General features: G+C 43.2%; 2 protein-coding genes across 2 annotated transcripts in view; one reads left to right on the forward strand and one right to left on the reverse strand.

The window, feature by feature from the left end:
• bmp1a (bone morphogenetic protein 1a) overlaps window positions 1–11,956 on the forward strand; it is a 31,291-nt gene extending 19,335 nt beyond the window's left edge. Inside the window, exons 8-20 of the mRNA XM_062418332.1 lie at window positions 1,460–1,575; window positions 1,748–1,850; window positions 2,248–2,364; window positions 2,772–2,917; window positions 3,024–3,219; window positions 3,481–3,606; window positions 5,212–5,372; window positions 5,553–5,733; window positions 5,848–5,973; window positions 6,140–6,267; window positions 6,760–6,973; window positions 7,308–7,558; window positions 9,222–11,956. Of these exons, the coding sequence (XP_062274316.1) occupies window positions 1,460–1,575; window positions 1,748–1,850; window positions 2,248–2,364; window positions 2,772–2,917; window positions 3,024–3,219; window positions 3,481–3,606; window positions 5,212–5,372; window positions 5,553–5,733; window positions 5,848–5,973; window positions 6,140–6,267; window positions 6,760–6,973; window positions 7,308–7,558; window positions 9,222–9,356 (2,000 nt within the window). The 3' untranslated portion in view covers window positions 9,357–11,956. The remainder of the gene's footprint in view (window positions 1–1,459; window positions 1,576–1,747; window positions 1,851–2,247; window positions 2,365–2,771; window positions 2,918–3,023; window positions 3,220–3,480; window positions 3,607–5,211; window positions 5,373–5,552; window positions 5,734–5,847; window positions 5,974–6,139; window positions 6,268–6,759; window positions 6,974–7,307; window positions 7,559–9,221) is intronic.
• Window positions 11,957–13,337: 1,381 nt separating this feature from the next.
• Window positions 13,338–20,939, reverse strand: disp3 (dispatched RND transporter family member 3). Its single transcript, XM_062418029.1, has 20 exons — window positions 19,955–20,939; window positions 19,649–19,868; window positions 19,369–19,505; window positions 19,123–19,257; window positions 18,347–18,507; window positions 18,032–18,171; window positions 17,824–17,912; window positions 17,534–17,698; window positions 16,983–17,144; window positions 16,750–16,896; window positions 16,532–16,668; window positions 16,242–16,411; window positions 16,023–16,153; window positions 15,561–15,745; window positions 15,334–15,460; window positions 14,807–14,952; window positions 14,536–14,695; window positions 14,286–14,399; window positions 13,972–14,144; window positions 13,338–13,833 (listed from the first exon to the last, which is right to left on the reverse strand). Exons 1-20 carry the CDS (start codon window positions 20,937–20,939, stop codon window positions 13,477–13,479), a joined length of 4,041 nt encoding a protein of 1,346 aa, XP_062274013.1. The 3' UTR covers window positions 13,338–13,476.
• Between the last annotated feature and the right edge of the window lie 1,305 nt (window positions 20,940–22,244).

Raw genomic sequence — 22,244 nt, forward strand, 5'->3', positions numbered from 1 at the left:
CGTCCGAAACTCCCAAGCTGGGAGGAGTGTAAACACTGCCCAGGGACAGGAAGTTTGTCATCACTTTTTCCCAGATACACGCAAAAGAACAGCTGCCCTGGAGAAGACAATGACTAAAATGATTTTTGGGAATCAACGCTCATGTCCGTGCATCACAGCACTCTATAAACAGTGTCGCTATACACTAAGGAGAGTTACATAAGCCTGCCGTTTTTCCGAAACACTCACATTGTTTATGTTTCCAGAGAGGACAGAGAGGATTTAATGTGCCTGAAGTAAACAGAATGTATAGCATTAACAGATGTACATTGAGCCTTCTGCTGAATAGATTTGATGTCAGACAGTTAATTGTGGGTCAGGCCAGGATAGCTGAGCTGTCAGCCTCACATCAAAGCTCAATGAATAAACACAGTGATGGTCACCAGAGCTAAACCAGCCAGTGTGGTTTTAGTGTAGTGATTTACCCTTAAATCTATATGTGTTTGTGCAAGCTTTCTGTCTCTCGAGGAAGAAACAGACTAGATGATGTGGCGCACATTGTGGGGGATGAGGTAGTGTTTCTCTCCACGTGTTCCTGGAAAATGAAAAAAAACCTTAAAGAGCCACGGGTCTCCCATTCATGTAGCATTCCAGGGAGTGTTTGTCATCCCCCGTGTGTGCTAGTGCTTGTTAATGGGTTAGTACTGGCAGACCTGTGCCAAGCATTATTACACACAACTTGTAGCTCAGGGCTCCTTGTTTTATTGCTTACACACAGTCCTTGTGGGAAGCAATGAACGTAAACAGTTGTGGAGATGTTTTCTTACTCGTACTAAATGCAACCCAAGGTAAAGATAAAACAGAGGAAATAAAGAGTGCAAACAGAGTTCTCAAGAAGAACAATTCAAGATATAAATCTACTTTCTATCATTTCCCAGTTGCTTTAATTAAATACATCTTCCTCCCACTTGGCATGAGCCTCCCTCAGTTGCTCCGTGAGGCTGTATTGTGTTTGGAGTAAGTCTTTGGGCACTTGCACACTTAGTTTCGCCAGTCAAGCTAAGGCTGTTTTTTCACTGCCAACACGTACATAATGCATCACATCCTCCAGAGAGCTGGGTTATTTATAGAGGGCCAGGTTTATTTTCAGAGGATGCTCAGAGAAAGTGTCTCACAATCTCTATTCCTTTGTGTGATCATCATCTGGAGTAGGTGGGGGAGGAGAGGGATGAGGCGCAGGGTTGTGAGTCAATATTATCAGCAGATGTGCCTTTGAAAATAAAAGAGCTACCCTTTATTTCACAATCATGATTATAATTCAATTATCAAACATCTGTTTCTGCATCATGGTTTCAGGGGAAATGCTTTAGAGCTGTTTGTATAGTTTGAATTAGTGTATTAGGTGTTTTCACTGACTGATCTCATGCTCATGGCTCAGGCCCTTACGCGTAGTTCTGTGTGTGTTTGTTTCTGTGAACAGGATGTGGGGACAGTCTGCAGGACAGCAGCGGGAACTTCTCTTCTCCTGGTTTCCCCAACGGATACTCAGCCTACATGCACTGCATCTGGAGAATATCAGTCACACCAGGGGAAAAGGTATGAACATATGGAAGAAGCCAGATCAACTTAGATACGCCTTAAAACAAGCACTGCAGTCTGTTTGTAGCTGTGGTGTCTATGTTACTTCTTACATTATTTATCCGAGCAGTAGCAGTGTGTAACTTTTGGCCTGTTCAGTGTCAATAATCATGCTCTCTTTGTTTTTAAGATCATTCTGAACTTCACCTCCATGGATCTGTACAGGAGTCACTTGTGTTGGTATGACCATGTGGAGATCAGAGATGGATACTGGAGGAAGGCGCCGCTCAAAGGTTAGTTTTGCTGAATCATTCTGTACATTGACTATTTTTGTTTGATTTGTTAGCACACATCACATCACACCACTAACAGATTATTTAGTATTCACAGAGGCAGACTTGTCAGTTTTGGTTTGCAAATAAGGTCCAAAATGTCACTTTTATTAGGTGTCTTATGGCCATACCTTTTGTAGGACTTTTATGATTTAAACACTTATAATAAATATAATAATAAATGCTTAACGTAAGTTCATTCATCATTGTCCATTTTTGTTGAAGTTTCCTCTCACAGTGTATATACTTTAGGAGCCTCTATGCAGTAAAGAGCTGTGCAGTTGACTTTCAGAGTTATTGCAGGTGTTGTGATAATCAAATCTTGGTTTATGTGTGTGTGTTTTCACCTGTGACCTAGGTCGTTTCTGTGGTGATAAGCTGCCCGAACCAATCATCTCCACCGACAGCAGGCTGTGGATTGAGTTCCGCAGCAGCAGTAACTGGGTGGGAAAAGGTTTCTCGGCCGTTTATGAGGGTAAGCACTCATTCCCCGAACCTCCTTGCAAACCGTTCCAGCATGTCTCTCAGCTGACTGAACGCATGGCCGGTCAGATATCCAACAATGTGCCTAGAAGCCGCAGTAATATCCACAGTTTCTGGCTCTGCAACTGCTGATGTGTCAGGCACTTTATGCAGCATTAATCAGATTTTGGCCAGCCTTCAGATTCAGCTCCATTGTTTCCAGACTGTGCAAAGGGATGATGTGTGTTTGTGTGTGTGTGGAAGCTGGTTGTGGAGGCATTTCTACTAATCCATATTGCATAAATCAGAACGGTGAGCGCACAGGGTTCGTTTTTTTTCCTTCTTCTGAGGCATGTACTGATGATATTACTATCGAGGGAGCTTTATAATTGTTTTTATCGTTTTTAATGTCACATGTAGCCATCTGTGGTGGGGAGGTGAAGAAGGACAATGGCCAGATCCAGTCCCCCAACTACCCTGATGACTACAGGCCCAACAAAGTGTGTGTGTGGAAGATTACTGTAGCTCAGGGCTACCATGTAGGCCTTACCTTTCAGTCCTTTGAGGTAAGACACCAGTGCTCTCTCCCAAACTCTTTGAGGGCTTTTCATGATTAATTTAGAGATGTTTGTGGTGTCCAGCTCTAACCTCAGACCCTCTACTTTTCCTCAGATTGAGAGACATGACAGTTGTGCCTATGACTACCTGGAGGTGCGTGATGGGAACTCTGAGAACAGCCCTCTACTTGGCCGTTTCTGTGGCTACGACAAGCCAGATGACATCAAAACCAGCTCCAACCAGCTGTGGATGAAATTCGTTTCAGATGGCTCTGTCAACAAGGCCGGTTTTGCTGCCAACTTCTTCAAAGGTCAGAGTTTAAGTGCTGTGAATTCCCTGGAGGGAATGTCAACATCTGTATATCTGACCTGTACCCGAAGTCACTCTATCGTTGTGTTTTAAATTATCATTCAAAATAAAGTTTATTATAAGATGTTTGTGTCTACGTGCACTGCTGGGTTCTGTGCCACCCTCTTTGCCCGACTCCGCTGTTGTTTTGGAGGGTTTCTCTTGTAAGCCATGAAACCAGGGGGCCAGCTAGAAGGGTCCTAACATATCTTTGTGTTTTCAGAGATGGATGAGTGCTCTAAGCCAGACAACGGTCGCTGTGAGCAACGCTGTGTCAACACACTAGGCAGCTACAAGTGTGCCTGTGACCCAGGCTATGAGCTGGCTGCCGACAAACGCAGCTGTGAGGGTAAGTACAGGGAGAAAAGTCACCAACTCTGCTCACTATGTAATTTACATGCTAAAGCATTTTAAACAGTTAGCCACCCAAATACAATAAAGACAGTCATTCCAAAAAAAACAGAAGATGCCAACAATGATGCTTGGGCTGCCTGGGCACTATCTTTTAAAGATTTGGGTCACAACAATGCAAAAATTATTTTTATCTCAAATTATATGTTGTTGTTTAAGACTTAACTACGAATATACAAGTTGTACAATATTGGCGCTTTTCCACTACACCGTTCCAGCACGACTCGCCTCGACTCGACTCGCCTCGGTTCTTTTTGCGTTTCCACTAGGGAAAGTACCTGGTACCTGGTACTTTCTTAGTACCTGCTCTGGTGAGGTTCCAAGCGAGCCAAGCCGGTACTAAAATGTGACGTCGACACACTGCTGGCCGCTGATTGGTAGTTGTCGCTGGAAGCGTCATGAGCCGTCCCACACAAGAATCAAACCCGGCATTTTTTAATACCGGCAGCAGCGTTACAACCATAGTTACAGCCATACGGCTCAATTTTCTTGCTTTGTGTGTGACAGAAAGCCTCATACAGCAGCAAGTATACCACTGCCTCAATGTCCTCCATTGTTTATGTGTTTTGTGTCGCGTATAAAACGAAGTCACGGCAGTTTCGCGGAGCCGTGCTATGACGACCCCGCCCACGTTGAGTAGGTACTTTTTTGTAATGGAAAAGGAACCGTGCCGAGTCGAGGCGGGCCGAGGCGAGGCGAGTCGTGCTGGAACGGTGTAGTGGAAAAGCGCCATAAGATCATCTGACCTCTTTCTGCCCCTAGAGGAAGACAGCTGTCACTACAGTTTGTCATGTGTACCTGTATACACCGTAGTTGCAGATTTTTATGTAACACCAGTGCAGTGTCAAGAAAGTAAATACTGCACACTAAAATAATGATGAATGTGGTATTTTATAATAATAACTTCATGTAAATACACACAAAAAATAGAATAATTGTGCCTCGGGGTGCATCGGTAGTCTAATGGTAAAGGTGTACACTACATAACTGCAATGTCTACAGTTCGATAATAAGCCGTATCTCCTCTCTCGTCCCTCTCCTCTCTCTCTGGTCTGTATCTATGCTGTGACTGTCAAACAAAGGCAAAAACGCCTGAAAATAATCTTTTAAAAAACTGGCGTGTCACATTCACATTGTATGTAAAAATAGCTACAAAATTTCTGTAATGTCTACATCTAATATCTTTACAATCCGTGTTTCAACACTGAATCTACTGCAGTTGCTACAGATAAACATTTCATTCATTTTAGCTAAGAATAGCCAGGTGAGGGGAGGGGGGTAACAGCTGTTGTAATAACATGTAATGTTGTATATTGCATAACTGGTTCAGCACTTTCCGGAGACCTCGCAGGCAGGTCAGGCAGTAATCGGGTTTACCCAGGTACCCAGATATTTTAGCGAAGATTAATTTCTGTCTTGCATCATTTTTGACGCTGTATGGCTCGCAACATAATATTTGTATATTTTTAGTCCACACATCTGTATTTGTATCAAGTTATATCACAATTTTTCTGTCTCTTTCTATGTCTTGTTTTTTGTCCAGCTGCCTGTGGAGGCTTCATCACCAAGCTGAATGGGTCAATCACCAGTCCAGGTTGGCCCAGAGAGTACCCCCCAAACAAGAACTGCATCTGGCAGCTGGTTGCCCCCACACAGTACCGCATCACTCTGCTCTTTGACGTCTTCGAGACTGAGGGCAATGACGTGAGCACTAGGTTTATTATGAATCGACACGGGGTGGGTTTGTTCTGTGTTCTCTCTCTGTCATTTCATCGTCTTTCCACTCCCATAGCAAATAAAGCCCCCTCGTCCTCATGTTTCATAATTTAAAGTAATAAAAGAAAAATGTCACACCATCTTCACATACTCTGTTTGTCTGCTCAGGTTTGTAAGTATGACTACGTGGAGGTGCGAAGTGGACTTTCAGCAGATTCAAGGCTACATGGGAAGTTCTGTGGGGCAGAGAAACCAGAAGCTATTACCTCTCAGTACAACAACATGCGCATTGAGTTCAAGTCAGATAACACAGTGTCCAAAAAGGGCTTTAAAGCACAGTTCTTCTCTGGTGAGTCCTCTGGCACCTTTGTGCACATCATCACACGTCTTTTCTCTGTCACTTGGAGCTGCTATCTGTCAGTCTTCAAAGGGAACTAAGGTTGTGTCCTCTGTGCTTCCCCAGACAAAGATGAGTGCTCTAAGGAGAACGGTGGCTGTCAACATGAGTGTGTCAACACCTTTGGAAGCTACAGCTGTCAGTGCAGGAGTGGCTTTGTGCTGCATGAGAACAAACACGACTGTAAAGAAGGTATTTCACCTTTCTTTTGTAAATGTTTGTACATGTACTCCTGATTTAAACTTTTGTTAATCAGAGCAGCTATTAGTATTGATCAGCCCACATTTCCTTGTGTCAAAAACAGTTTGAGTGCAGTCTTAGCTGGTCTGTGCTGACTCAGTGATGTCTTTTTTTGCAGCTGGCTGCGATCACACTGTGAATGGCGTGAGCGGTATCATCACCAGCCCCAACTGGCCGGATAAATACCCCAGCAAGAAGGCATGCTCCTGGGCACTCACCACCACTCCGGGCCATCGCATCAAAGTCGTACGTGCCACCTTCTCCTACTTTCTGTCGTTTACTAGTAAATTATGTATTTGTGTGCATCTATAGTGTGTAGTTGAATTGCTCAAGGACATCTGTGTTTACTGTACTGTTGTCAGAATCTGTTATGCTGTTCCTAATGATGATGTGTAGCTCCCCCTTCTGTTATTATATGCATTTTTGTCTACTATATCACATTATTTTAAAATGTAGCGCTCGCTGAAAGAAAATTAGCATCTATGTCAGAAACCAACGTATAACATCAAAACATGCCATGCAAATAATAATGCAAAAAGTATGAAGGACTTCATTTCAGCAAACCTCATTTCCTTTTAAACTCGAGTGTGCCTGTACACTGACAAGTTTCTTAAGATGAGAAATAAAAGACAATGTCATTTGATTTGAAAAAAAAAGACACTCAAAGCTTAAAGTTTGATCTCATACATTTCCGCTCTTTTTTTTAATGTACTCACTCACCATCTTGTTTGATCCCAGGCCTTTAATGAGATTGACATGGAAGCTCATCTGGAGTGTGCTTATGACCATATTGAAATCTACGATGGGCGAGATGGAAAAGCGCCAAGTCTAGGTCGCTTCTGTGGTACCAAGAAGCCCCCACCCATCATGTCTAGCGCCAACAAACTGTTTGTTCGCTTTTTCTCTGATAACTCCGTGCAGAAGAAAGGCTTTGAGGCTTCTCACACTGCAGGTAAGATTAGATGCTTTTGTAAGAGTATTCAGTGTCTTTTCCTGCTGAAAAAACAGCACAGTATACATGTTGAATTTAGGCCAGTTACTCAGATATCAAACTCCATGTAGGTTTTTGAAATAAAGGATTTAGCTTCGGGTGCTCTTCACCATCCTGTCTGAGAATGATTATGAGTCATAATTAACTGCAGAGCATGTTTTGGAGTCCTTTGTATCTGCATGTGACTGTAAAACCACAAATTAGCAATAGACCAAGAGTACAGCAGCTGTACTTGTACTTATCAAGTTTGGCCTCTGGCTGCAAAGTGTCCAACTCAACTCAACTTTTTGTCCAGAGTGTGGCGGTCGCCTGAAAGCTGAAGTCAAGACCAAGGACCTGTTCTCCCATGCCCAATTTGGGGACAATAACTACCCCGGAGCCTCGGACTGTCAGTGGGTGATCTCAGCAGAGAAAGGCTACGGTGTGGAGCTCATCTTCCAGACCTTTGAGATTGAGGAGGAGGCGGACTGTGGCTATGACTACATGGAGCTCTTCGATGGACCTGATACCAAGTCTCCACGGCTGGGACGTTACTGTGGCTCGGGGGTAAGAGCATTTTTCTAACAGCCGCTACTCTCTGAATTGCTTTTCTTTGTCAAACACAGCTGGATTGTCACGGCACATTTTTGTGTTTGACAGCAGAAGTATTTAGGCAATTGTTGTGAAAATAGCGCTGCTGTTCAGTAACCTTTGCCAGCGGTTTTTAATATGGTGACTTTGTGAACTACCCTGGTGCTCTTGATTCCTAGTCCATACTCCAGCTTTAATCACTTTGTTAAAGTTATTGTGCACTTCTGGGTTTCGGAGTGTTGCAGTGGGGGCGGTTGTAGGTCGACACAAGCCGACACTCCCTGGGTGCCGTTAGCCTATCAGAAAGTCTGGCATTGGGTTGAAACTGAGAATTAATCAGCCAATGCTGCAGCCAGAGTCTGCAACAAAGAGGCCAGCAGGTCAGAGAACAGCTTGATTTCATTTACGCACTTCGGTAATAAGCTCTGGCCTTTTACTCACGCCCATTCCTATGAATCATTCGCTGGAGGGGACATAACACCCACAGCACCCACGGGAGCAGCTCCTCAATCAAGTTTCCTTTTATAAAAACAGGTCGAAATAAAAAGTAGGGTGAAAACTCATTATAGTGCAGGAAGGCTTACTTTTAGCCTAAGGGCTTTTCCAGTTTAATAGTAGTCTACATATTGCTGGGTGTACGATAGAAACATTTCGGCGGCTTTCCTCTTGTGTTTTGAATCCCTTACCCATTAAACCAAGACTTATGGCCTATTTTAATGCACTGTACTGCTGTAATGCAGCCTTTAGAACCAGGAAAAGACAACTCTTAAGCCGTATGACAATATTACGATATCCAAAATCTCATATGATAGTCTCATATCAGCCCTACCTATTGTAGATACTTATTTATCTTTCAATGGCAGCTTTAATCAACAATCTGAGGTTTCACAGTTGGTTGGAGACGCTTTGGCTGCTCTTACAGTACACACTTGTCTTTGTCAAAGCCACGGGGTAGCTGTCTGAACACCTCCACCAGCTAATTATTTTTCAGTGTGGTGTTCTGAATTAATATTCAGGTGATACCACAACTCTGACAAGCAGCCAAGTCAAGTGTTGCATATTTTCTGTGCACACATTATGCAGTTAATTTTCCTTATGTGCCATTGGAAAAAGCTTGGCTGATTTTATATTCAGGACAGTAGAATATATATGAAATGCCATGCAGTAAATGGCTTTGTTCAGGAAAATAAATGAACTCTCTCCAGTGCTGCACCTGGCACTAATAATCAGAGTATATTTTATACTCACCTCAGGAGCAGCCAAAGCCTGAATCGTAGTAATAATACCAGTCATTATAAGTTTATTTATACAGCATGTTTAAAGAGCAGATGTCACAAAGTGCTTCACAACAAAAACACACAAAGACAATGCAACAGACATTAAATGCGGACATTTAGCTGAACACACAAGGCAAAAACAGACAAAAATTTAGAGAGGGCCAATCCTGGTCCTGTACCCTTACTTGGCCCCTGGCTGTTAGAGAACTAGCAGTCCTCTGTAGTCAGAAGCAATTCATCATGGTCACTGATTTTCTCTCAGTTTCAGCATGTGAGAAGTCTTCAAGTTTTAATTGAAGTGCAGTCAAAGAAGCAGAAAGCAGCAGCCACAAATGAATCTGTTGTTTTGTCCCTCCTGACAGCCTCCAGAGGAGATCTACTCAGCCGGTGACTCCATTGTGATCAAGTTCCGCTCTGACGATACAATCAACAAAAAAGGATTTCACGTCCGCTACACCAGCACCAAGTTCCAGGACACACTGCACTCACGCAAGTGACCAGCGGGGGCCGGAAGGGGCCGTGCAGGGCAAAGGGGCAAACGGAGGGGCCCCCAGGGGAGGCGCAAGCCTGACGCTCGGAAACCTACGGCCACCAAGATGAATCAGACACGACAGAACAGCCGCAAGACCACCAACCGCACCTCAGCTCCTAGGGGCTCTAGCTCCCCCCACAGACTATGAGGAGTAAAGCCATTCTGCAGTACACCTTGTTTTTACCTTTTTATGGTTAGGATTGGGGTGGGAGGGTGAAGGTCCGCTTTAGGCGGGCAGTAGGGGAAAATTTATTGACCCAGTCCCCTCCAGATATTCTTTTGTTTGTTTCTCTCTTCTTTTTTTTTTTAAATGTGCCTCCTAATGAGAGGCACAAAGGAAAACAGTGGATTCTCAGGACCTGTAGGAAGGCAGGCATCAGCTGGACAGATCCCTGCTTTTGTCGGGCCAGCCCACCACATCCAGGGGGAGGAGAGAAAGAGGAGGAGGAGTATGGGAGGGTTCCCTGCACTCCTCAATTATTCTCTCCTTTCCTCTCCTCACACCCTCATCCCTTTTGTTCAAGGATTCATATCCGTAAAAGGATTAGAAGGACTTGACTTGAGATTTTGATACTGTATGTCAGTCAATTGCATGTAATTACAAGAAAAGAAGGAAAACTGTACAGTGACAACACCAGCATTTGTAATTGGCATTGTCCTGGCAACCAGTGGCAAGATTCACGTTGTTACCATTAACAAGGAAATTAAGGAAGCAGTTATCTTATTAAAGGACTAATAAATGAAATGCGGTCCATGTCTTCTGGTTGGTAATTGCTTGCCTGATGACTGGCTATTACTGTACCTCCATGTATAAAGAAATGTGTATGATCTTTCAAAGGGAACATGTGCTTTTTCAGCTCGAACCAGTTAGCACTTTACAGTGAATTGTTCCAAAATCATGAGCTTATGAATTTTTGTGAAATGCAATGCCAGTTCACTTATTTTTAAATGCATTTTATCTCTCTTATTCTTTATTGTTTTTTTTAATTGCTCCATTTAGTTCCTCAGGCATACTTGAACATTGTGTGTGCCCTGTAACATGGGGTAATAAAGATATGACTTATGTTTCCGTGTTGATTTACAGTTCTGATGTAAAATAATTTCTCTCCAGAGAAAATGCCTTTTCTTGGTACAATGAAGTATTTCTCAAGAACCAAATGAGCCTGGGTATTTATTGTCATTGTAGTTACATATATAATGTAATGGTGGAAAGGTACTGTTGAACTTAGCCCTATAATTGCCTTCTAATGTATAGCCATTGGTCTATGTTGAATATACTATGTTGCTCACTCATTCCTTTTCTCCATTTATTTCTCACTCAGCAGTATGTTGTTGTGTGAACTTGCAGAAGTCTGCCTCATGTTTGATGTCTGACCTCGTTCTCACAATATTCACCGATAGAAAACCTGTTTTAGTGTCAGTTTAGTTAGGCAAGTCCTGGCAGTGCATTGAGTGAGTTTAATTCACAAAGCTTTACTCCTTATAGAGTCCTTGTTTTTTTCTGCTGGTTCACTGCAGCCCAGTACAAATAAGAGGAACAATACAGGACAGAGGAATAAAAACTGGTCTACGTTTGAAATAAGTTTCAGAAGAATATTCTGACACACAATTTTTAAAAAAACACGAAAACTTGAAAACTGCGACAAAAGCAAATATAAATCTGTTATTTATCTTATCTGTGATTCACTATTTATAGATGGACTTGTCTTTTCAGACTAAGAAAACATTTCCATTTCCACCTTGCTAAATATTCATTCCCCTACATGTAACCTTACTCTCCCTCAATAATGATTCCATTTCTGTTCTCTTTAGCTTTTCCGTAAAGGACATGAGGAGCTAAGCAGTGCAGTTGCATAGAAAAACTGCCAGACTGGAACAAAGATAAACTGAGGCCCTCACTCTACTTAACCCAACAAGCACCGCAAAATACACACACATAGAGCAAACTGCGGTCTGGCTGGGACACAGCTTGGATAAACACATAACACAAGGATCAAGACATATTTCATATTCATGACTAAATTATATTAATTCTTAAAAGGTTCAGGTACATTACTTTTTTATATACATTTATTTTTGCATTCAGTTACTGAGTTTCACATAGTGCACTGCTGTGCAAATACACATTTATCAAAAAAATATGATCAATCATCTAGGTAGATTTAGATCATTAAGCATATTTTGGATATTCATTAATCCGGTGTGCCTGTGCTACATTTATCTTCCTAGATAAGATTAAAATCCTTGAAAGTCTTTCTCATTTTATAAACTGTAAAGATTGAACACTTAAACCCATCCACCTATTTGTGTGTGGGGTGATAAACAAAAACGTTTATACGCAAGTGCTTTAATGTAACATACTTACCCTGCCGGAGTTCTATTTCTTTACACACCAGCTGCACTTACTTTTTTATTTTCAAGAGAATGTCATCTTAAGAAAAAGCATTCCTGTAGCATTATATAATAAATGTAAATGCACCACTGACATTTCACACCATACAAGTTTGTGCACTGACAATGAAAATGTACTAACAATGGCAACACGTAATAAATTCAGTGCTCCTGCTTCATCTTTCTGATTTTACTCAAAATATTTGCTTACATCCTTCTGCTTTTGTTGCCGTCAAGATGAGCAGGAACTTTAAAGACAACCTCCTTAAACCTGCATAAAACATTGATGTGCTCCAATTCAACATTAAATCTGAGCCATTTCATATGAATAATGAACGACAGCCAACTAGAGAAGTGTAACACTGTCTACCGTCTCAGTTATTATGTGACTGTAAGCATATAATGACAGGTCCTCATCCTGATCCACTGCTCTGTTACATAACAATGCAGAAGAAACCCAGTGCTGAGCTTTCACAAGAAAAGACCCAAGGTTCTTCTGCACCTGCTTTATTTGACATCCACAAGTAACACACACACACACTCACAACAAAAATGTATTGCTCTTGCGGCAAGTGAGTCAATCCCTCTCTCTAACCATTATTGTGTTATGTGGTTTGACAAATGGCCCTCACCTTCTCTACAGGGCAGGCCGAAGCCGGCGTCGATGGTTGTTTGAGTGGTGCTCTAAAGTGTATGAGAGCAGAGGAAGGAGCAGAGTTGGTTATAGTGAGTGTTTGCAAGTGCGGCGGAGGGCATGTGGAGGATACACCTGAGGAGCTGGCAAGAGGTCTCTTAATAATTGCTGCTGATGACCAAAATAAAGACCTTGAAGCAGTTCGTGATCTAAGATATAAACATGTGACAGGATCAGAAAATAGGATGATAACTTGTGGTGAGTACTGGCATAAACAACACTTCAGAAGTGTGTTCTGGCAGCATCAAAAGTTCAGCTGAGAAAGTGTGCGAGCAGCATACTGCTGAGATGTTTATATCACATGCTACGTTTAACAGAACTGCACAGTATTACATTTGAGTTGTACAACTTTTTTAATCCGGCCACAAAATGACATCATAACCTTACAGACGTGGTTCAAAAACCACATTCAGTTAAGAATCACGAAAAAGAAACAAATGCTGTGATGTTTCACAAGATGACAGATGAGTCATGTGAACCGGTAACGGACATAAGAGCGTGATACTAAGCAGGTCACAGAACAGTCAGTGGCTCGTTACAACTCAATAATTTACACTCATGAATCTTGTGACTCAGATAGTTTTTCCCAACAATTACTCAATGTATGTCATCTCCGCCTCCAGGCTGAAGGTGATCAAAAAATGACCACAAATGAATCATCATTCCAACCCAGAAAGGTCAACTTTCTATTATGAGTCATAAAGTAATTTACACAATATTCAAGAGGAGATACCTGGTGGGTGATTATGTTTTTTTAATACTTTACAATCCACTAGTGAATACAAGTGAAAAAATTGATTTATGAATGTAGGAAACAGCCTCTATTTATGGAGTTGATTCTGACATCTTTGTGCTGTAAAGTACAAGATCATTTTATTGATCTGACGCTCAACCTGAACATGAAGGAAAATACAGTGCTTACAATTGGTGCCTCGTAGTTTTGCGTACAGAGGAAATCCTCTGTCTGACATCAGTGTGAATTAACTGACAGCTGCTGTGTTTAAGTGCTGACCGACTGCCAGGCCAACGCTCCCAGCTGTCCCCCCACCCAGCACAGAGCCGCTCCCATAGCCGCAGCCGCCATCACGACCAGGCAGGCCTTCAGCACAGCGCCGGGGGGTCTGCTGAAGCTGACGGGGGCCATGCACGCCAGCATGGCCACAGTCACTGTCAGGGTGAACAAAATGGAGACAGCGGTGTTGATGGCCACGATCTGGCCAAATTTGGCGAAAGGCACAATGACACAGAAGAAGAGTGGGACTGTGGAGATCACCGTGGTGACGGCGCTGGACACTATGGCAACACCAACATGGTTCACTGCCTCCAGGGTCCGCCTCTGCCTCTCGGCCGGAGGCTCCTGTGAACAAAACACAGATTAATGGGAAGAGCCGCTCCTCTTTATTCATGAGACATCAGGGCCACTCCTCACCAAAATCTTAGTCACTGGCTGTTTTAAGGTGTGTGTAAAAGTGTTGCTGAATTTACACTCCCATACCGAGCTGCGCCCAGGTGTAGATGGCATGCTCTCCCCAGCCAGCAGGTATCCCTCCACCAGGTGAAGACAGTAATCCACCGAAGATCCCACTAGAATAGAAAGAGAAATTGCCTCCACAGCTCCCATCTCCCAGCCGAGCCAATACATGAGTGCCACCACCAGACAGATCACTCCTGAACAAAAGGCAGAAAAATTCAGAATTACATCCAAGATTCTGAAGCAGACCTGAATATTTAATCTTAAAAGTCATTGTTCAGTATCCAAATGCATCAATTCAAGACTTCCAAACCTGAATATACAATTTAACTTCTTACCTAGAATAGTTATGAGCACAGGCAGTAGCAGAAGAGGATGTGCAGTAAACACAGACACAGCTGCCACACAGATGGCCAGAGACAGCAGCAGACTCCAGAGGGCACTCTCCACACCTACAAATACAACAGAGACTATTTTATCTGATTTTCAACACACGGCTGCCCTCACTTACTCTCTCCGTTTTAATCCCTCTTCAGTTTGCAGAAAAACCCATAAGTCATGCAAATGTGCACACCACCTCTCACTCGCCTATGATTTCCATGAAGATCTGCTTCCAGTGCTCGCAGGTCTGGAAACCTCGTTGCAAAGCTGAGGACTGTGGGAGGGTGGCGAGTTGCTCCTGGATGAATGTCTCCCACTGAAGGAAGTCGGAGTAGGTCTGAAAGGAGGATTTGCCCTTGTATGTGGTCTTAGGAAAGGAGAGAGGTAGAGAATAAGGGATCTTATGAAGTGAGAGTGACCTTAAACGTACTGATCTTTGATGCAGGAACATAAAAAGCTGAGGGATGAATCGACTTACAGATTCAAAGGCCATGGACAGCCAGCGGACCTTTCCTCCGTGCATTCCCACTGCTCCATGAGAGAGCTGGCCCGGGAGCAAGTTTGGTTCAGGGAGAGAGTGACACTCAGGATGGAGCAGAGGCAGAATAGATGATAGTTTATTACCTGGAGGGAACAGAAGAAAGCACTCTAATCCTCTAGATATGATTATTTTAATAGAATTGTATGCTTCACTTGCAGGATATGATGGTGTTTAGTCTGCTGTTAGTAGTAAAGCACTTAATATTGCTTTATATAACTGCAGATAATATTCTGATTCACTGATTTGTTTCGTCTATGCATAAAATGTAAGAAACCTGTGAAATGCCCACCACAGTTTCCCAAACGTAGGTCAACATGTTCAAATCTCTTGTTTTAACCAAACTACAGTCCAAAATTTAAAGATATTCAATTTTTAATTTCTTATATTAGTGGAACCGAGGCTTATATTATTGTTTTATTATGAAAAAATAAGTGATTTGATGCTGAATTGTGTTTGAGTGTTACCTGAAGGCAGGCACTGCGCTCCTCCCGGCTTCACAAGTTGACTGTTTGCACTAATAGATTTACAGATTTTGCAGAGATGCCCCATTTCCTGGAAAATATCAAAGTCTGGATCCAATATGATGTTGCCCTTAGGAGAGAATTAAACAATATGTCTACCACATGAGAAAATAACCTAAAAATCTTGTGCTATTTTTGTTGGTTGTTAAGAATACACGTGTAACTCCAACCATATCTCCAATAACATGGTTGTCCTTGTGCTCAGTTCGGTTGACTCCCAAGATCCCAAACACAACGAAAACCATCGCTCCGGTGTCAACTAGAGGACGCACTGCTGGGTGGCCACACACACCGCCACTGCACGGGTTGAAGCCGAAAGTTTTGGATGATTTCCCTTTGGCAGCTGAAGAAGAATCTTTAAAAATAGAAGCAGAGAAAAATCTCACCACTAAATTTATTTATATAGTGTGGAAATATCTGTACAACTGGAGCACTGTGGAAAAGTCTTGCAGAAGCTTCAGAGAGTGTGGCATTAAGAAGCCATAAAAAAAAAAAAGTAACACCACACTGAATTTTCATGAGAGCAGCACAAGACAGAATAAATGAAATAAAAACAGTTTAGCAGTTTGACACATGCAGTGCCAAAAAGGTTCCTAACTGTCTTTATATTAACAATACTTTCTGACACTCACCACTGGGAAAAGGAGCGTAAAAGGTTCCCTGCCTGGGACCATCAGGCCCAGAGCTGATGCCACAACCAGGGGGGCTGACACACACTCGACTGGGATGAGGTCTGAGGCGGCGCTGGGCGAAGTACAGTCTCCTAAAAGGAGAAAGCAGAGCTGAAACGACACTAAAACGACATGACAGTCCAGATAAATTGTGCTCTGATTCTGCAATTGTGCGTTCACCTGCTGTGCTGCTGTGGAGATGATGCTACATAAAAGGAAAAGTCTGGCGTCCAGCCGTGACGGGGGTCACATGAGCCGGATGTGATCATCCAGCTGGGGTACGGATGGTACACATGTGAAACACACACTGTCATTCTGGTGGTGTAATTGCTGCGGGGCTGATTATAAGCCTATTCAGATAAAACAAGATTAGTTTTAAGCCGCTTCAGTGGCATATATCACAGATGGGAGACAAAACACCACAGCTAATTATAAAAAAAATGATCCAGTTAACTTTAATGCTCCCTAACCTGAAATGATGACACCTCTTCTTGCTCTGAGGTGCACAGCTTCCATGGGGAGGCAGTGCTGGTGTTAAGGGAGAAGCGGTAAATGGTTGTCGAGGCTCCAAGGTCCAACTTTGATATGTACACTGTAAGCAAAGAGCCTAAAAAGACGGCACCATGTAGAATAATTCAATACAAAAATTAGGTTTCAAATAACTATGAGCATTTTATATGTGTTTTACCTGTTTGGTTGATGGTTGAATTTGGTTTGAGTGAGCTCCGAGGAGAAGTGGAGGTTGTGGTGCTCAGGGTCTGCTGATGTGTAGAAAACTTGAACCCTGATGAAGAAGTGTGGGTGTACAGAGGATGGGGCTTCTCCATGAACACACCTGCAGGATATAACATGCATTTCAGATCTTTGTTTTTTGGCTGAGGATAACTGGCGAGTGTCTGTCAATCATGGACGCAGTTTCACCTGAGCACATGGGGCAGGAGATGCCTTGACCGCTGAGGTTGCTCCTCAGAGCCAGCAGAGTCTGGAGGTTTGTGTCCCGGCGGAAAAGTAAGGGGGCGTGAGTGGCTGGCCTCAGGAGACAGCAGCATCCGGCGGATAACAGCAGAACCATGCAGAAGACACCTGGGTCAGCAAGAATATCACAATAAACAAAGACAAAGTAGAGTCTCTGATGGAGTAGACAGAGCAGCTGAGGGACAGATGAGCAGAAAGTATGGACAGATCAATTACAGTCACCCCTCAAGAGGGTGAATGAATACTACATGAGAGGCCTCTGCTTTTCCTCCGACAGCCTGCATCCCCTCAGGGCGGACAGATATTACAGCATTTCTTCAATACTTTTTATTTGATCTTGAGGTTAACATTCATGTCTAAATCATAGATGAAGAACTCAGTACACGATATCTGAGAAAACCAAATTATAGAAATTTCACCCTAATCTTTTTTAGTTGTAATTGTGCTTAGCCATGTCAAACTCCTACTGAGCTTACAGAGTTTTTATTAAATCTTACCTAGGACAGCCTTTCTTCGCCCCACAGCTGGCTCTGCCACTAAATGCTTCAGGGCCCACTGGAGATTTGTGCTCACCACACCCACATGCTGCTGCCCTGGAGGGGACAGAGGTGTCTCCAATGACAGGGACAGAATGGCTGCATCACCGTCTGTGTCACAAGAGCCTAGCCCGAGACAAAGAGAAAGGCTTAGTGGGTGCCTGGACAGCAGTGTTTTACAGCCTGGACTCATTCCCTTTTCTCATTCTCCTCCCATCATCCATTCAATGCAAGGTAGATAATAATCTCACCTGGCTCCATCTCCACTGACAGAAGCGCCACATCATCATCTTCATCTGACAAAGGGCTGTGGCTCGTTGACAGGCCCAAAAACTTCCAACTTTAGAGGGAGGAGGCAGTTTAAAGAGAGAGACAGCTAAAGGGATTACATTTCGCCCCTGGTGTCACACAGCATGCACAAATAACATCTCACACAAAAGTAAGGAAATAATACCTCACCGATTTAACCAGGTATATTTGCGAGGTTCCACACACTGAGACCAGATACACAGGGCGGCTGGCATCAGGGCTGACACGCAAAGCCAGCAGCAGCTGACAATGAGGGCCATGAATAGGCCGAAGTCATGCACGGCTGGGATCTAAGTGTCAGTTAAATGAAGCACAATGTAAAGGACCTTGAAACATTCAATTTGTGCTTATCCTGTGAAAATGGCTGTCTGCTGAGAGCGGCACTTCTGTTCATCCATAGCAGAGGAGTCATTTACACTTATTGTACAGACCTATTTAACGGTCAGATTTCTCTCCAATGATTACCTGAGAGAAAGTGTTAGCAGCGTAGGCAGCCGCTGTAGTGAAAGAGGTGAGGAAAGTGGCTCGGCCAGCTGTTTTAATTGTGTAGATCATACGCTGTTGTGGCTGAAGCAGATGGGAGGCCTGTCTGAAGATGCTGATGAACACAAATACATCATCCACCCCTAAGCAATGGTGAGAAGGAAAATTAAAGAGCTGCCTTATTATATATTATGCTAAATGTACTATACTGTAACATTTGTTTTTTACACTTTAAAGGAATAGTTTGACATTTTTGGAAATACTGTACACTCATTTGCTTTTTGCCGAGAGTTAGGTGAAAAGATTGAGAGAAGATTGATAACACTAAATTATGGGTCATAACTAGGGGCTATCTCTTGTCTGTATGCTGAATATGAAGCTATTTAGCTAAATAGTTAACTGGGCACAGTCACTTCCTGGATTCTCCACTGGTTGCCTTATGGTGACAGCAAGACTTTAGTTAGTCACTGACCCTAGCACATAATGCCCTGTAAAATGCATTAGACAAACAAGATACAACATGTTAATTTCTGAGCTTTGGAGATGTTCTTAGGCAGATTTTGTTACCTTTGGAAAAAGTCAGCTAGCTGTTTTCCTGTTTTCAGTCTTTATGCTAAGCTTACCTAGCTTCATATTTAATAGACAGACATGAGTGGTATAAATCCTCTCATCTCTTAGCAAGAGGGGGGATTTGCATATTTCCCAAAATGTTTAACTATTCCTTTAATTTAATAAATTGGTATATTTATTCCCCTTACCGATACCGATAATTACAAATGCTGCCACTCCATTGAGAATGCCCAGGTACCTCACTCCAAAGACAACATGGTATAAGAAAAGAGCCATCAAGGAACTCAGTCCAATGCTAGTCAGGCCGAAGAACGTCAGAAACACTAGAGAGACAAGAAAACACCAAAGGATCAAATATATAAAGGTTACCATAAAACTGACTTGACAGTCCAAGAATAATTTGAAATAATACAAAAGAACAGGTCATACTGTACCAGAGAAGGAGGTAAGGACGTAGACCAGTGCAGTAATACAGGCTCCGCTGATGACAGCCAGCATCATATCATTGTGGAAGGTGTGTCTAACCTCATCATCAAACAGCTCTGTTCCCCCATAAAGCACCTTCACCTGACTGAGACAAAGGAGGAGGATATCCAATAACATTAAATGAACTCTCTTCTCAGAGTATGAGACAGGAAGGCAGCAGAAAGATACCTTAAAGGAATGATACTGGCCAAAAAAAATTTAATTATGCAAAACATAAATTTTCCTAACCTGGTAGATTGTTTGGCCAAGATATCAGCATATTGAACCACAAATTTTTTGAAGTTAGTTCTCTGCTCATCAGCTCGGTCCTGCAGGGAGTAGTAGGATGGGAGAGGAGCTCCAAAGTGGATCTCGCTGCGTAAGAGAGAGGAGGAGAGATACTCAGGGGACAGACTCTCATCCACGTACCAGTAGAACTGTGGGTGGGTGATGGCCAGACTCAGAGAACCTACAAGGGAATACATACAATTCAAATCCACACTGTGAGGTGGACTCTAACAGGTTTTTAAGGTTTAAGGTTACTGGTTTTCTCACCTTGAATATCAGCCAGGTCTGGACCCATGCCATCATAGTAGATTTTCCCTCCTCGCTCACTGGGGTAAAGGTAGGACAAGAGTGAGCTGGGTGGGGAGCAGTAGGATGGTCCCAGTGGCAGATCCCTCAACACCTCCAGAGGCTTCCAGCAGAACTGATGAAACTGCGGGTGCTGCATGAGCAAACGCTCCACATGATGGATTGTTTGCAGACGTTCTGGCGTGAAGATGTTGCGATCACCCTCCCCTTGAGCAATAAACACAAGCTCAATCCTCCACAAAGCCTGGCTCTGCAAGTAGTAGTTGGGAGAAAACCTGCGCCTCCTAATGAGCATCAGAGTGGAATTTCCATCCCGTGATAGCTGCTCTTCCTCATTTTCTCTATGATCTGAGTTCTTGTGCTTCAACATTTTCTCCTGACCCAAATCAGGTGCTGTCCTTTTATCTCTGCTCACTGCACTTCCCCTTTTATGTTCATCTCTTGTTTGGAAGGGGACGTTTTGAGGGGTGGAGGACCTAATTTCCTCATTATCTGTCCTGTTGAATACTCCCTGTCCGCCCAGTTTCTCTAGCAGAAGTTCCTGCAGGGCCTCAGACTCAATATCTAAGTCTCGCCTACGTCTGTCCCAGGACCCCAGCTGAGTTTTTACAGCAATGGTGAGCGCGTCAAAGCGCTCGGCAGAGAAGTGACTATGCACCTCGAAGGCACTGTAGGATAGGTCTATGTCCAGTGGAGGGCAGTAGAGGAGCATGTAGGCAAACAGGGCACAAGGGAGCGTGACAACTACCCCTAAAACCACTCCACTTACACAGGGCTGGGTGTACACCCACCCTACTGCCCTCCACACTCCACACACCCCAGCGTCCCCGGAAAAACAGCTCTGTCCTGGTGCGTGCACAACTCCATCCTCTTCCTCCTGCTCCACCTCCTCTTCCTCCCCTCCCCAGCTCGTCTGAAACAGCAGTGGCTCATCATCCATGTCCATGCTGGCACCTGTCAGGGACACATAACAGCACTTGAGCATCACTCACTTATTACAGCACCTTTTCTTTCCTCAGGCAGGTGAAGCACAAAATAGATGTTTGAACTACTAGCAGTTGACACATCTGACAAGATGAAGGACAATGTAACTTCCAAAGGTGCAGTCAGCAAGCAAGGACATGAGAATTAAGCCTGGCCTCACGCAGCTGGTGACAAAAGGAATTCCTTTGGCAGCTCACCGGAGTCATGGGGAAAATTGAAGAGGGTAGAGCTTTTTCTTCCTCAAGGGCTTAAAGGAGAAAATCATCCTGCTTTAAGATGCTGATCTTGGGGGTGATACCGGCTAAAAGATGTGATTTAATTATTCTCTCTGTCAGTGTGAGCAAACCATTATCACCCAGGGAGTCTGCTGGTGGCTACCTACATTTCAGCACCTGCCAAGGCTTTGTCTGTTCTGCAGTGAATTAAATCATCTCAACTGTCTAATTACTGACAAGAAGAGCGAGTGGGATATTAGACAAAGTTGTGGAAAAAGAGAAGGTTTATCTTACATGATGGGCAGCCTTTGACTAATAGTGTCAATAGGTGCCACTTTTTTGCCCACTCCTCTCCACACAAGATACTGCAGACAGTTTGCATTCAAGTGGCAGTGAGCCTGCTAACTGCAGCAATTTATCTTTTCTCTTTAGAGCAGTGCTTTAAGGTCAGCCAGGTAAGACAGTGAATCTTGATTATGTGTAAAAGATAGCCACACTCAGCTCTGTTGCTGAAGTGAAAAATCCATTAAAAAAAAAGAAGAATTTACAAATGATGCTACTTAATCAATATATTTTAAAAAATGATTACGATTCCTGCAGTTAGAAAGCAAAGAAGTAAGTAAGGCTGCATTCCCACTACATAGTACGACTTGACTTGATTGACTCTACTTGTCACTTTTGGTTTTCCATTGGACAAAAGTTGTGTATATTACTTGGTACCTGGTACCTACTTTATCACCTCCATCGAGGTTCCATGCCAGCTGAGCTTATAGTAAGAGACATGAAAACACTGCAGACCACTGGTCAGAGAGAATCATCATTCCCTGTAGTGGAGTAGTGGTAATGAATGAATGAAAAGGAGAAATGCAGGAGAGGAAAATGAAACTAAGAGCTTTTGTCTCCACAATAAATCATCAGTTGAGTGTTTGATGGTTATTTATTTGCTGAAATTCCTTGCTGCAAACGGCCTAAGTAGGGTGCACCGGTGAACATCCAGGGACTTGACATTGAGAGAGTGAGGACATACAAGTACCTGGGTGTCCACTTCAACA

Source organism: Scomber scombrus, chromosome 4 (genome assembly GCF_963691925.1).
Source record: "Scomber scombrus chromosome 4, fScoSco1.1, whole genome shotgun sequence".
NCBI lineage: Eukaryota > Metazoa > Chordata > Actinopteri > Scombriformes > Scombridae > Scomber > Scomber scombrus.

What these genes read in the sequence shown, in the direction of transcription:
- disp3 (XM_062418029.1), bottom strand. Translation starts at nt 20,939, where the DNA reads ATGGACATGGATGATGAGCCACTGCTGTTTCAGACGAGCTGGGGAGGG. An exon ending in TTGGCCAAACAATCTACCAG is followed by an intron (nt 19,506 to 19,648) that starts GTTAGGAAAATT and finishes CCTTTGTCTCAG; the next exon opens with TCAGGTGAAGGTGCTTTATG. An exon ending in AAATATACCTGGTTAAATCG is followed by an intron (nt 17,913 to 18,031) that starts GTGAGGTATTAT and finishes CTCCCTCTAAAG; the next exon opens with TTGGAAGTTTTTGGGCCTGT.